Source organism: Terrapene carolina, unplaced genomic scaffold, assembly GCF_002925995.2.
Source record: "Terrapene carolina triunguis isolate 2854851 unplaced genomic scaffold, T_m_triunguis-2.0 Scaffold210, whole genome shotgun sequence".
Taxonomy (NCBI): Eukaryota; Metazoa; Chordata; order Testudines; family Emydidae; genus Terrapene; species Terrapene triunguis.
The window spans coordinates 14,940,727-14,956,224 of record NW_020664561.1 but is presented as its reverse complement, the minus strand read 5'-3'; the positions used below and the strand labels follow the sequence as shown (position 1 = coordinate 14,956,224).

The window sequence follows — 15,498 nt, the reverse complement described above, 5'->3', positions numbered from 1 at the left end:
CTTCACCATCCTGAGATTTTCAATCTACTACTCTCAGGGCACTCCTCCATCCCACATTCTGTCTGATACTGAATCACTGCAATGCTGGAGGGAGGACTGGCAACCTATCAAGATGCACCCCACGCCCAGGTAGTCTCCAGTCCCTGACTTAATTTATCCAAAGAGTAAAGTGGGTACAGAACTAAGTCCTCCTTTCAGCAAGACTAAGGCTATGTCTACAACTTATGCCAGCATAATTTATGTCGCTCAAGGGGGTGAACAAACCACCCCCGAGTGACAAATTATGCTGGCATAAGTGCTCATGTGCACAGCGCTATGTCGGCAGGAGAGCTTCTCCCACTGACATAGCTTCTGCCACTTTCAGAGGTGATTTTATTACGCTACCAGGAGAGCTCTCTCCTGTCAGCATAGTGTCTTCACCACGCATGCTGCAGCCGCACAGTTGCATCGGTGCAGCTGCACCGCTGTGCATGTAGACATGGCCTAACTCTTCTTTTCTTGCAGTTCATATTGTTGCAGTTTGGGGAGGAAGACAAGGGACTGAAGCTGCTCCTCCCAACCCAGATTTTCAGTTGAGTTTAGTGTAAGAACTGATAGTCCTCTTTCTCCATCCCCACTTTTGGTCAACTGCTACTTGGAATAGCTGCAGCACCACTTGGGGAAGGTGGGCTCTGCAAGTGCTCCATGGGCAAGCAGCATGGAGAAAGTAAACATGATAGTGGCACTTAAAGCTGCAAGATCCCTCTGTTTATGTGGATATATCAAAACCCTGAGAAACGGCAGCAGCAAATCATTAAACATATTTAGACAATATAGCTTAACACAAATATTAACACCACACCTTCTTCAGCGGAAACTTGGCTGTAAAGCAGATAAAATATAAAAGATCAGCTATGCAGTTATGAGAGTATTGTATACCGAGACAAGATGGGTGAGGTAATATCTTTTATTGGACCAACTTCTATTGGTGAAAGAGACAAGCTTTCGAGATTACACAGAGTTCTTCTCCAGGTCTGGGAAAGACACTCAAGGTGTCACGGCTACATATAAGGTGGAACAGCTTGTTTAGCGTAAGGAGTTAACATGTTGTAAGTGACTATTCAAGATGAAGTGGGCAGTTAATACTTCTGCAGTCTCAGGACAAAGGAGGGTTACTGGGTTATAGATTGTTGTAATGAGCCATAAATCCAGTGCTTTTATTGAGTCCATGATTGTTAGTGTCTAACAAAGTTATGAATCTAAGCTCCCAGGCTCATCTTTTGAATACTTCACTCCTAAGTGAAGCATCTTTGCTTAAAATCCTGTTTTATTCAGTTTGTCATATTATAAGTAAATACAAGAGCAGACTACAGCAGTTTCATGTTATAAAGTTAGACGCTTGTCCTTCAACAGCAAAACCTAAGTGATGTGCTATATTTGCATGTAAACCATACAGACATCATGGCATGGAATGTAATTCCAAAATATAAGGAACCCTATTTATCTTACTTTTCAGTTCAACTACAACCTCTGGTTATTATGCTTAAGTCAGGTCCATAACCTGAAATGATAATTTTACTAAAACTGTTGCTGCCTTGAGGGATGCTTCAATATATCTTTCATCACATGAATTTCTATGCAGTTAGTAGTAAGTGCTGCTTCAGATGAGAATCAGCTGATTTACCTGGCCGACTGGGAAGAGGAGGGAAGGCTCCTGGGTGATGAATGGGGATGAACTGGGAGTTGCTTGCCTGGCTTGGAGTCTGAGTTACTGGTGTTTTCCTGGCTTCGGACACCGGAGTTTTCCTCATCTCAGTCTGAGATTTTACCTATATCAAAAGAAATCACATAAAAATAGTTACAGAATTTTTGTCAGCCATCCACATCATCTCAGTTCTGAAATGGAAGGCCCAGATTGAGATATATTCACTCTGTCCAGATAGTCAGAGGGGAAGAATGGTCCAAGTAGTTAGGGCATGAGGACTGGGGAGATCCACAAGCTTCCTGTGCAACCTTCTGCAAGTCACTTAGCCTGTCTGTGCCTCAGTTCCCAGTTTGTAAAATGGGGACAGTAGTACTTCCCTACTTCACAGTGTATAAGAACAAATGCAGTCTGGAAAAGAAGCTGCAGCAAGACTTCTCCCAATGTATTGCTCCATCCTAAATTATGCAGTATATATGCCAGGCCCTATATTTTATGTAGCTCATTTGACCCAAATTATTTAAAAGGTCCCTCGAGTGGTCCCTCGGTGCAAGCCTCCCTACCCGAACACCAGTTCTTTTCCAATCTCTACTCAGCCCCAACCAGCACAGTATCATGTGTTATTGGATATTAATTTCAATTCTATGCTGCCCCCACATTTTCAGGTTGTGATATTGCACTCTGTATGATTTTATGAAAATATGCTAATGAGGGTGAATATACTGTAACTGGAATATGCTTCATGCAAAAGGTCTCTTGTAAGGTATCATTACAAAACTTATAATCTACTGAGTGTGGTCATCCTATTTGTATGTATGTATCATTATTGTATCTGAAACTAGAAATATAACTCTGAGGGCCTATTGTAATTATGCAAAGTGTGGGCCATTAATGGTGGTTTGGAATCTTGATGGCTCCCATCAACTAGGACAATTGACTGTGGATGGCTCTGTTTGCAGGCAGGCTTTCCTGTGAGTCAGGCTGGGAGGAATGAGGGCTTGAAGTCTTACAGTGACATGTGATCATGTCACCTGAACTGGACTCCATCTTTAACCAGGTGCTTTTCCATTTAGAAGGAGGGGTGGGAACCCAGAGAGGGACAAAGGATTCCTGCCTTACACAAAAGATATATAAGGGGGTGGAACAGAACAAAGGGGACAGCAATCATGAGAAATCCCCTAGCTACCACTTGAGCTGGAACAAGAGCTGTACCAGGGGAAAGGATTGTGCCCAGACTAGGAAGGCGTCCAAGAAAGAAGGCGTGTGAAAGAAACTTATTGAAACATCTCTGAGGGTGAGATTTTATCTGTATTCAGTTTTCTTACTATACTAGGCTTAGACTTGCATGTTTTATTTTACTTTGCTTGGTAATTCACTTTGTTCTGTCTGTTATTACCTGGAACCACTTAAATCCTACTTTTTGTATTTAATAAAATCACTTTTTACTTATTAATTAACCCAAAGTATGTATTAATACCGGGGGGAGGACACGCAAACAGCTGTGAATCTCTATTAGTGTTATAGAGGGCCAACAATTTATGAGTTTACCCTGTTTAAGCTTTATACAGGGTAAAACAGATTTATTTGGGGTTTGGACCCCATTGGGAGCTGGGCATCTGAGTGTTGGAGACAGGAACACTTCTTAAGCTGTTTTCAGTTAAACCTGCAACTTTTGTGGGACATGTTTCAGACCTGGGTCTGTGTTTGTAGAAGGCTAGCGTGTCTGGCTCAAACAAGGCAGGGTTCTGGAGTCCCAAACTGGTAGGGACAAGGCTCAGAGGTAGTCTCGGCAAATCGGGTGGCAGTTCCCAAGGGGGTTTCTGTGATCCAACCCCGTCACACGGGTAATCAAAGGTTTTGTACTGCATGATGAACATTTCGATTTGGGGAAACAATTATGTAGCAGATTCAAAGAATTATGTAAGAATCTAAGGGACTGAATAACTACTTTATACACACACAGCCTTGAGTATGTGTGATGTGCATTAAAATGCACACTACAATGTCTAGCCACTCACTTCCTCATTCTCATGCAATACAAAGTTACTTAGTTTCCAGTGCTACACAGTACAGGCATAGAGGTAAGAGTCATTCAGAAGTCATAAGGCTGTAACACAAGGGCCTACAGGTCACAAGTCTGTATGACAATAAGCTTTGCATAACTAAGGCCTAGGCATAAAGTGTTGATGTACGTAGTTACTGGGTAAGTGGTTTTTAATCGACAGTTTGACCTTGAGTCACAAGGTAAGTATTACAGTAAATGAGAGTGGTACGTGATGGGAAAAAGCGAAGTGAGGTACCACAAAAGTATATTTTTGGAAATTTTAGGGAAATTTTAAAGGATGTTGAGCTTAACTAAAACATGTACTAACTGCAGATGTACCATGGCAACTAATTGATGTAAATGCTAATAAGTATGACGTAAGAGACAAATTGAGCGACTGAAGACAGGGACTCCAATTTTATTGAGGGTAGAAGTACCTATAAGGGAAAAGGTTTTAACATCACTGAATATGTATAAGATACGGTGGGCATTGGCATAACACCCTATTCGAGTTAAGACCCAGCCTGAGGGCAGTCGAACATGTTGGTTGCGTTGATTTGACAACCACACGCAGATCACCTCATGTATTCTGGGGCTCCTCACAAGAGATGATGCGAATATGCAAGTGCTAGCCATTTTGTATTGGCTCCATCTCCTTTGATGTATTACAGGGTTTGTGATCTTGTTTGTTTAGCAAATAAATTTTACTAGTCAGAAAACATGCAGAGTTTTGTTTCTTGTGTGCACCTCAAGTTCCTAATTCTACTGGCAACTCTATTACTGTGACTGATTTGGAAGCAGACCCCTTTCAAACTATTGTGTAATAGCTACATGAAAACAAGTACCCTCTTCGCAATCAGGCAATAGGAACGTTTGAATATCCCCAAAGTATTTTTCATAAAATGAAAATTAAAACATCAATGTTGTACAAAAGTTCTGAAGGTGACCCGCAAAAAGGGGTCTTCTGTCCTGTTTTATTTCTTTATGTACTGAAGTAGGCTTTGAAGTTTTTCCCAAAATGGATTTCTTCTGCTTGCAGGACTGATAATTTTATTAGATTTTTTAAAAATCTAATCAGATTTTGTCATTAGTTTTTAACTTTCTTACCATTTTATAGTCTTAACTTGCTGAAGTGGATGTTTTATATTTGTTTGTTTCTTTAGTTTCCTAAATAGCAGAATTTGAGATTTTATATTGGGAAAAAAAAAATCCAAAATAATTTACATTTTAAACACTTATTTATGCTGAAAAAGAGAGCCTCATTATCAACCTTACTGTGAGGATGCCATAAACTCTCAACCACAAAGCTGATAAACTACATATCTGTAGCCAACATCACCTTTTGATATACTGAATTTCCACAAGTCAAGAAAGATGCATTATTTTCACCAGGCTATACTCCTCCAGGGTTTGAAGTCAACTTTGCTCTTCAGTCACTAAAGTGACTTTGAAAATTCCACCCTTAAGTGCCTAAATATGGATTTAGGTGCCTAATTTTAGACCTCTATTTTTGAAAGCTGTGGCCTGTGTGTATTTAAAAAGTTAATAGCTTTGTTAGTGTTGAAAGTAACTTTTTTTTTTTCCAGTGACAGATTTTGTCACTGAAAAAGTGACAAACTTTAGTCCAAGGTACTGTAAACACTCATACACATGCTTAACTTTAAACAAAAGTAATCCCATTGAAATAAAAATTCTTTATCTATCGTAAAGCAGATTAGAAGTGTAAATTTTTTCCTTTGCAGGTTACCTTTATAATACTATGACCAAACAGTGCCCCTCATACAGTAAACATGCTACCAGGACACGCATTTACCAGCCAGCAAGCCTGTCATTTCTTCAGCATTGGTTTATGCGATATTCGTGCATAAACAAAATGTCTTAGCAACATTAAGCCCAACGCAAGTCTTTAATATTACAGTTCCATAAACCACTTAATTTAAATCACTAACACAATTATTAGCTGCATCGACTGATTGATCGGGTCTGATTTAGAGATTAATGGGGAACCTCAGGATACTTGGAGAAAGTCAGCTTTACATCAGAGACCATTCTACCAAGTGTCTTATTCCCTAAGAAAATCTCCATTACACTTTCTACTGCCCTATTGGATTCATTGCTCCCAGGTGAGATAACATGGTCTAGTGCTTAGAGCAGGATTCAGGGAATCAGTCTATTCCACACTGTCATACTCTGTGTGCCACTGAGCAAGCATTTCCCTTATCTGTGAAATGGGAAAAATTATCTTTGAGAAAATTATACAATTAGGTGCTATTAAATTTGAACTATTATTTATCTTAAACACATTGGGCTATATCCTGTCCCTTGGCTTCACCCCCCCTTGTACTGCTCTAGCTTGCAAAGGAGATGGAATGCTGCCTGAACAGGGCAGCTGGACAGTCCCTTCAACATAAGGCTTAGCTGACTTCACAAACCCCCGTTGCCTGGACAGTTGTCTGCAGCCAGAAATCTGGCTAATATTCAATACACCAGTGTTGAAACTGCTCTGGGAAGCACAATGTACTTCCATAGTTTCTCTTAAACTGCCCAACAGCACAGTAAATACAGCCACTCACTATCAGGAATGAAACAACATTAAACTCTACCCAGAGAACAAAGCCAAATTCAGGAGCCAATATAAGTAGATGTAAGTTGTACCTTTCTCCAGCCCTCTCTGTGAGAGTTATCAAGTAGTCTCTCATCCACTTCTAGTTGGATACATAGGCCAAACGTAGCAGTGACTTGTAAGATGGTATACAGTAGATTCCACTTAATGGCAATTCTGATGTTAGCAACTTCCAGTTAATGCGTCCCAGCAAAATGTTGCCAATTCCATTCTCATTAACATCAATGTTAATGGGATTTGGATACTGGCAACGGCACACCACTTATTAGCACCCCTCCCCACATCCCTTATTTTAAAGAAAGGCCCCACCGCAGGCAGATTTGCAAGGCTGCTGCCAGGAAAGGAAGTGGTGGGACAGGCCTTCCTTGCTTGCAACCCCCCCAAACCTGCCTGCTGCCAGTGCTCAGCCCATCCCATCCCAGTTCTTCCTTCTGGGGCTGCAGCCCAGCAAACCTCCCCGCACACAGGGACTGCACAGGCGGTATGGGGCTATGGATGGGCGGGAAGGTTGTGGGCAGGGCAGTAACAGGGAGGGGAGCTGCATCCCGGATGTCAGCGTGGCACAGTACCTCTCCCTGAGCCTTGCCAAGAGACTGCATACCAGGAAGAAAGCACTGGGATGTGCTGATCCCTGACCCGTGGAGAGTTTAGGAAGAGGTATGGTGCAACCTCATGAGCCCCTCAGCTCCCCATAGAAAGTCCCAACATCCAGACTGCAGCTGCCCTGCCAGAGTCAGGTTTGCATGGCTACATCCAGAAAAGGCATGTCCCAATGCTTTCTTCCCTGGCTGCTGCCTTGCAAATCTGCCTTCTGCTTATTAGCAACTCTCTGATAATAGCAACTTTTTGCTGGCAGCCAAAGAGTTGCTAATAAGCGCAATCTACTATGCCACTTGAGCAAACAACTCCTTACACCCTCCTATTTTACCTGCTACACCCCTCTTTTCTGGGCTTTCCACACTAGTTATTGTACACCAACTCTGATTTCCTTAGATTGAGTGGGCCAAGATTCAAAAGTATAGGGTAAAAGCACTCACAAAAAACCAGATTTCACGGGGGGAGACCAGATTTCACAGTCCGTGATGCATTTTTCATGGCTGTGAATTTGGTAGGGCCCCAGTTACAGGTAAAGCAGTATAAGTTACATGATGGTAAGCTGATGAGAGTCTAGATGAGTGAGTTGAGTAAGCTGAAGTAACTCGTACACTGAGAGGGCTAGAAGAGGATGTAAATTAAGGCACTCTCCCTTTCCTTATGTATGTTTATCTTTTAGTGACAGCTGTGTTAGTCTGTATCAGCAAAAACAACGAGGAGTCTTTGTGGTACCTTAGGGTACATCTACACTACCCGCTGGATCGGCGGGTAGTGATCGATTTATCGTGTCTAGTGTAGACGCGATAAATTGATCCCTGATCGCTCTGCCGTCGACTCCTGTACTCCACCGCGGCGAGAGGCGGAAGCGGAGTCAACAGGGGAGCGGCAACAGTCAACACCGCACCGTGAGGATGCGAGGTAAGTCGACCTAAGATACGTCGACTTCAACTACGCTATTCTCGTAGCTGAAGTTGTGTATCTTAGGTCGATCCCCTCCTCCCCCCAGTGTAGACCAGGCCTTAGAGACTAAAATTTATTGGGCATAAGCTTTTGTCAGACGCATGGAGTGAAAAATACAGCAGGTAGGTATAAATATACAGCACATGAAAAAATGGGAGATGCCTTACCAAGTGGGGGGTCAGTGCTAACAAGGCCAATTCAGTCAGGGTGGATGTGGCCCATTCCAGATTGACAGAGCCAGAAGGGTACCCAGAAGTCACCTACTACAGGACAGGCCCAACGAAGAAAGTAACAGAACGCCACTAGCCATCACCAAAGCCCTCAACTAAAACCTCTCCAGTGCATCATTGAGGATGTGCAACCTATCCTGGAGGATGATCCCTCACTCTCACAGACCTTGGGAGACAGGTCAGTCCTCGCTTACAGACAGACCCCCAAATACTCACCAGCAACTACACACCACACAACAGAAACACTAACCCAGGAACCAATCCCTGCAACAAACCCTGTTGCCAACTCTGTCCGCATATCTATTCAAGGGACACCATCATAGGACCTAACCACATCAGCCATACCATCAGGGGCTCGTTTACCTGCACATCTACCAATGTGATATATGCCATCATGTGCCAGCAATGCCCCTCTGCTAGGGTTACCATTCGTCCGGATTCCCCCGGACATGTCCGGCTTTTAGAGTTAAAAATAGCATCCGGGGGGAATTTGTAAATGTCCGGACGTTCCCCCCCCCCATGCAGAGTGCGCGCGGCTGACAGGGCAGCCGGCCGGATAGTGCCACTTACATGGGGCTCTGACAGCCAGAGAGAGCCCTTCCTCCGCTTCCCCCTCCTCTCCCCTGCAGCTGAGAGCACTCCCTCCCTCCCTGCATTCACAGATCACCAGCTGGCCGTTCGCACCGGCAGTCTGGAGCTCCTCCCCCTGCTCCGCCTCCCCAGCACGCTAGTCTGAGCGGCAGGGTAAGGGGGACAGGGGGTCGGAGAAGGGGCAGGGAGGTTCTGGAGGGGGCAGTCAAGAGACGGGGGAGGCTTTCTGAGGGGGTGTGGATAAGGTTTTGGGCAGTCAGGGTACAGGTAGGGGGTAGGGTCCGGGGGGGCAGTCAGGGGACAAGAGGCAGGGAGGCTTAGGTAGGGGGTGGAGTCCTGGAGGGCAGTTAAGAGCAGGGATCCCAGGAGGGGTCAGTCAGGGGACAAGGAGCGGGGGGAGGGTTGGGGGTTCTGAGGGGGGCAGGAAGTGGGAGGGGCAGGGGCTTCTCCCGTCCTCTTTTTTGCTTGCTGAAATATGGTAACCCTACCCTCTGCCATTTACATTGGCCAAATCGGACAGTCTCTACACAAAAGAATAAATGGACACAAATCAGACATCAAGAATTGTAACATTCAAAAACCAGTAGGAGAGCAATTCAATCTCCCTGGACACTCAATAAAAGACTTAAAAGTGGCCATTCTTCAATGAAAAAACTTGAAAAACAGACTTCAACAAGAAACTGCAGAACTGGAATTAATTTGCAAACTTGACACCATCAAATTAGGCCTGAATAAAGACCGGGAGTGGCTGGGTCACTACAAAAAGTAAATTTTCCCTCTGTTGATACTCAGACCTTCTTGTCAACTGTTGGGAATGGGCCACATCCACCGTGACTGAATTGCCCTCGTTAGCACTGACCCCCCATTTGGTAAGGTAACGCCCATCTTTTCATGTGCTGTATATTATTTATACCTACCTACTGTATTTTTCACTCCATGCATCTGATGAAGTGGGTCATAGCCCACGAAAGCTTATGCCCAAATACATTTGTTAGTCTCTAAGGTGCCACAAGGACTCCTCGTTATCTTTTAGTGTAATCCTTCCCGTTTCACTGGAATTTGTAAAGAACTGTCCTAGTATCTAGCCAATTTCCCCTGGTTTATTTTTGTGATGTCTAACTTACTCTTACTAGTCTTGCTTCACTTACAATTTATGAAAACAAAAATGTAAGATTGACAATTTCTTCTGTACTTCACCTCCCCACCACAAAAGAACAACCAGTTCCTTCAGGGAAAGCCTGAGCAAAGAGATGGGCTTTGCAGAATGACCTAAAGTCAAACTAAAGCTGTCAGACCAACAAAGGGAGGGAATTTGACTCTAGTCTAAACATGCCACTGAAAAAATTATGCCTCCACAGTCCCTGTTTGAATCTGAGACATGTCAGCTCATGACCCTCATCAGAATTTCAACTGTCGGGGGAGTGCTGAGGAGACATGCAGTCTTAAGATGGCCAGGACCCAAACAATTAAGGGGTAATGATCAACCCCTTGAATTGAAACGAGAAATGAAATGTTAGTGTCATCTTTGGAATATAGATACACAACTGCACTACATTCTGCATTAGATGAAGTATGAATGTTCAAGAAAGCCCTAAGAAGAGAATGAGCAGAAGACCAGTTGTCCAAAGCCACTCTCTGATTCCCTCAAAGAAAATAAATTGAATCACCGCAGAGTAAGTCTATCAATCACTGCCAAAAAAGGAGCTGTATCAACATCATAGATACTGTAGCAAAGGCAGCTGATGGATCTGATACACACTCACTCTTTCTAGACAGCTGAAGTGATTTTTCCTAGATCCTTGGGGTCCCTCAAAATGTAATGGTTCTCTACAAAAGGGTGGTACTAAAAATGGCATTAGGAGTTCTAGGGTTGAGTCCATCAGTGACTCCTTACCAAATATTCTCAGTTACAAGTTAAAAAGGTGGCTTATTAACTCTCAGCCTTACAACAATCTGGTATCTGAAAGTCAAGCTGTGTTAGCTGGCTCATGAACCACCAGCAGTAAGATTCTACAAGTCAGTTTCTGTCCTCATGTACACCTATGCATCCCTATTGTCTTGAATCAAGTTAATATATGAGGCAGAACAGAATTCAGTCTATACTCAAGCTTTGCAGATTATGTAGTGCTAACAGTAGTAAAAATTAGGGCTGTCAAGCGATTAAAAAAACCTGATTAATTGCTCTGTTAAACAATAGAATACCATTTATTTAGATATTTTTGGATGTTTTCTATATTTTCAAATATGTTGATTTCAATTACAACTCAGAATACAAAGTGTACAGTGCTCACTTTATTTTTTATTACAAATATTTGCACTGTAAAAAAACCAAAAGAAATAGTATTTTTCAATTCACCTAATACAAGTACTGTAGTGCAATCTCTTTATCATGAAAGTTGAACTTACAAATGTAGAATTACGTACAAAAAATAACCGCACTTAAAAATAAAACTATGTAAAACTTTAGAGCCTACAAGTTCACTCAGTCCTACTTCTTGTTCAGCCAATCGCTCAGACAAACAAGTTTGTTTACATTAGCAGGAGATAATGCTGCGCACTTCTTGTTTATAATGTCACCTGAAAGTGAGAACAGGCATTCGCCTGGCACTATTCTAGCCGGCGTTGCAAGATATTTACGTGCCAGATGCACTAAAGATTCATATGTCCCTTCATGCTTCGCCCACCATTCCAGAGGACATGCTGCCATGCTGATGATGGGTTCTGCTCAATAACGATCCAAAGCATGGAGGACTCTCGCACGTTCGTTATCATCATCTGAGTCAGATGCCACCAACAAAAGATTGATTTTCTGTTTTGGTGGTTCGGGTTCTGTAGTTTCCACATCGGAGTGTTGCTCTTTTAAGATTTCTGAAAACATGCTCCACACCTCGTCTCTCTCAGATTTTGGAAGGCACTTCAGATTCTTAAACCTTGGGTCAAGTGCTGTAGCTATCTTTAGAAATCTCACATTTGGTACAGTCTTTGAATTTTGTCAAATCTGCAGTAAAAGTGTTCTTAAATTGAACAATATGTGCTGGGTCGTCATCCGAGACTGCCATAAGACAAAATATATGGCAGAATGCATGTAAAACAGAGCAGGAGACATACAATTCTCCCCCAAGGAGTTCAGTCACAAATTTAATTAGTGCATTATTTATTTTAAGAGTGTCATCGGCATGGAAGCATGTCCTCTGGAATGGTGGCGGAAGCATGAAAGGGCATACGAATGTTTAGCATACCTGGCATGGAAATACCTAGCAATGCCAGCTACAACAGCATCATGTGAACACCTGTTCTCATTTTCAGGTGACATTGTAAATAAGACGTGGGCAACATTATCTCCCATACATGTAAACAAACTTGTTTGTCTTAGTGATTGGCTAAACAAGAAGTAGGACTGAGCGAGGACTTATAGTTTTACATTGCTTTGTTTTTGAGTGCACTTATGTAACAAAAAAAATATCTACATTTGTAAGTTCAACTTTCAAGATAAAGAGATTGCACTACAGTACTTGTATGAGGTGAATTGAAAAATACTATTTCTTTCGTTTATCATTTTTACAGTGCAAATATCTGTAATCAAAAATAATATAAAGTGAGCACTGTACACTTTGTATTCTGTGTTGTAAACTGAAATCAAATATTTAAAAATGTAGAAAAACATCCAAAATATTTATTAAATTTCAATTGGTAGTCTATTGTTTCATAGTGTGATTAAAACTGAGATTAATCCCAATTAATTTTTTAAGTTAATCGCTTGAGTTAACAGCGATTAATCGACAGCCCTAGTAAAAATGTATGACACTAAAGTAAACAGGCCCTTGTGTATAGTAGAGGAGCTGATCTGTCAAGTCAGAAGTGCCATTTTTAACTAGTGACTTTTCAGTGTAGAACTACAATTTAAGGCACTGAACACTGCAACCAGGTCACCCTCCATTACCTCCCTTCCCCCAAGAGTAAACTTGTAAGGAAATGCCATGAATCACTTTTATATCTAGTCCCTAAATAAGGCCTGTTGCTGTTCTCCAATTATTAACTATTTGCATAGAAATAGCACCTAGGACCTCAGTTAGGGCTCCTTTCAGCTAGATGCTGCACATACAAAAAGCCAATCCCTGCTCCAAAGAGCTTACCATCTAAGAAAAAGGCAAGAGACAGACGCTGTACTCAGAATCTCAATGCCTTACCTGCACTGCCACATTCTGCTTTCCTGCTTCCTGCATCTTCTCCAAGCTGCATTTCTTGGTTTCATTCTTTCTCTTGTTGTCTTTCTTTCCATCATTTTTAGTAGCTGTTATTCCTTTGCTATAGTCCCTTCTTTCCCTACCCACATCTTTAGGTGGATAGATTCGCCCTTGCTCTCGGTTTACCTCTCGTGGTTTAATGTTCTCTTTGAATGTGACCATTGGTTTCTCCCCAGTGTCACAGTTGCTAAGATTTCTGCCAGTAGACAGAACTGATTTGAGTCCTGGGCTCCCATCTGTAGACAGTGGCTCTGCAATGGATGTTTCTTGTAGGACGAGACTCTCTTTGGCTTCACTAGGGTCCTCTAGAAACAACTCTGGGATTTCTGTCAAAAACAACAGTTTTCCTACTTCGTTTTCACACTGAATCAGCCTAAAAAAAGAAAAAAAAGGTACTGAATAGCATGTAGTAGTCGTTTTAACCATGTAACCCATCTTCCCAGGCTATAATAATGGCATGACATACACAACAAGCAAGGAGCCAGCACACGAACCCCGCAGCCTCAGTACTAACTCTATAACACAAATTACATTATACCTTCCAGGCCGATGGCACTCTTCAATATGCACACCCACCCACCATTACCCAGTCTCTACCACTTCACCTACTATTGCCAGTATTGTTATTTAATTGTACCACAGTAGTACTCAGAGGTCCCATTGTACTAGATGCTTTACCACCATGTAGGAAGATACAATCCCTGCCTCAAACAGGTAAATCTAAGAAACTGTGTATTCTCCACTAATTACAAGTTTCACGAATGCCCATTATCAGCACCATGCATTCGCGCACTATTTTTTAGTCACTACCACAGTACAAAACATTTACTTACATATGTAGTGTTCTACAATACACTAAGGCAACATATCAACATTTCCACTCAAAACGGTTAAATCTCCGGCATCTGTCAATACTACTATGCTTTACAGCAAGAACAATACACAAACAGGAGTGAGAGAGCACCAGCAGCTGCGTAGATACCTTGGCTGGTTGTCAGCAATCCATTTTCCTGTGAAGATCAGTCGTTGCTGCCGTACCCGTCGCTGCTGCCCTTCTTTGTCTCCTGTAATCCCCTGGTGGCCTTTGGAGAAATCCAAGTTCCTAATGCGGACGTAAACAAAGAATGGAAAATAAAATTAATCTCAGTTACCTCTTGTACCGTAAAGACAAACGGAGGCTTTCAAAAAGAACGATGAATTGTACAGAAAGCTATTGCAGGTTTCATTTTCGGCAGGGTTTAATAACCTAAATACAGTTACAGATATCGGAATTGCATTTTCAGTTATATTACTTTAATAAAGAAGGTCTACATTAAGCAAGTAAGTTAGTGACGTCAAGTCCTTTATGACATGACAAAAGGGTGCATGATATTAGGAAATACCCTCATATTAATTAAGACCACAAGCATAAAGGTTAACAGTAAGTGATTGGATTTAATAATTTTTCATAAGGAGTTTAATTTGTTTAAACCAATGTTTCTCCCTCACTAGCCATCTCCTCCTGGCTCCTGTAGTGAAGTCATAGTGCTATTAGTACTCTGATGCTATGGAAATTATTCATATGTCAAGCATAGGAAAACTACTTTGCTACAGGATCAAACTGAAGAACAAGTTAGGCTCAGAGGGAGAAAATCCCACAACAACTTCAACAGCAGGAAAGGAAACAAAAGGGCCAAGTAGTATTTTTCATATAAATATATTCCTTTCCCAAGTTCTCAGTGTGAGTTCTCCTTTAAGATCATCACTGTTTCCAAAGCTGGGTTGAAGGCTATTGAAGGAAAAATGCAAAAAGGAAAATCTAAAAATTAAAACCAAAAAAAAAGAACCCCGTCCATGTTACAAGTTTTAGTATGTTTTATATACAAATGTGTTCAAAAAAATGAAACTTTCCCTTCCTCAAAAATTTTACTCCTGTCTGATACCGGACATGGACTCCAGTTCATCACGAAACTAGAGAGATTGGAGTCCTGCAAGCAGACCACTTTTTACTTATTAAAATTGTTTGTAAGGAGATCTACTTTCATCTGTACTTGCTGTGAAAACAGGGTTAGTGCAGAACGTCAGTATCTCCCTACCACAAAGTCTTCATCTCAGTACTTCACCACCAGTACAGGTAAAGCATCTTTCAGCGGCCACTCACCTGAATGAGGGTCTCAGAGCCAAGAATCCCTGCAACTCAAACTCCTCTGGAAGTGGGGTAGCTGGTGAACAATCAGACAGGAAAGAATATCAGTAAACAAGGCCTGAAATATGCTGCACCAGTAAGGTTATGGATATCCAGGCACCATATACAGTACAGCTCACACTACTAGATAAATGCTGTACTGCTCATGCTGTGGGATCTAGAGGAAGTGAAGGATAGATAAAATGAAATACAATATGCTCAGCACAGGAAAGAGCAGTTTGTAAAATATTCACATTCTGAGTGCACTAATACTGGACGGTGCTTTATTTGACTTTCATATCCAACCATGATACCCCAACACCAATGATGCTAGAGACACTTCCTCCCCCTCTCCCACCTCCCTTTC

The 15,498-nt window shown here is 42.0% G+C and overlaps 1 protein-coding gene across 2 annotated transcripts in view; it reads right to left on the bottom strand.

Moving 5' to 3' along the window:
* Nucleotides 1–15,498, bottom strand: part of LOC113407224 (protein SMG7) — a 100,884-nt gene that overhangs the window by 10,716 nt on the left and 74,670 nt on the right. For both annotated transcript variants that reach the window (XM_026655451.2, XM_026655452.2), the window contains exons 12-15: nucleotides 15,108–15,168; nucleotides 13,950–14,069; nucleotides 12,911–13,340; nucleotides 1,664–1,808 (exon numbers count right to left, since the gene is read on the bottom strand). In XM_026655451.2, coding sequence (XP_026511236.1) covers nucleotides 1,664–1,808; nucleotides 12,911–13,340; nucleotides 13,950–14,069; nucleotides 15,108–15,168 — 756 coding nt within the window. The remainder of the gene's footprint in view (nucleotides 1–1,663; nucleotides 1,809–12,910; nucleotides 13,341–13,949; nucleotides 14,070–15,107; nucleotides 15,169–15,498) is intronic.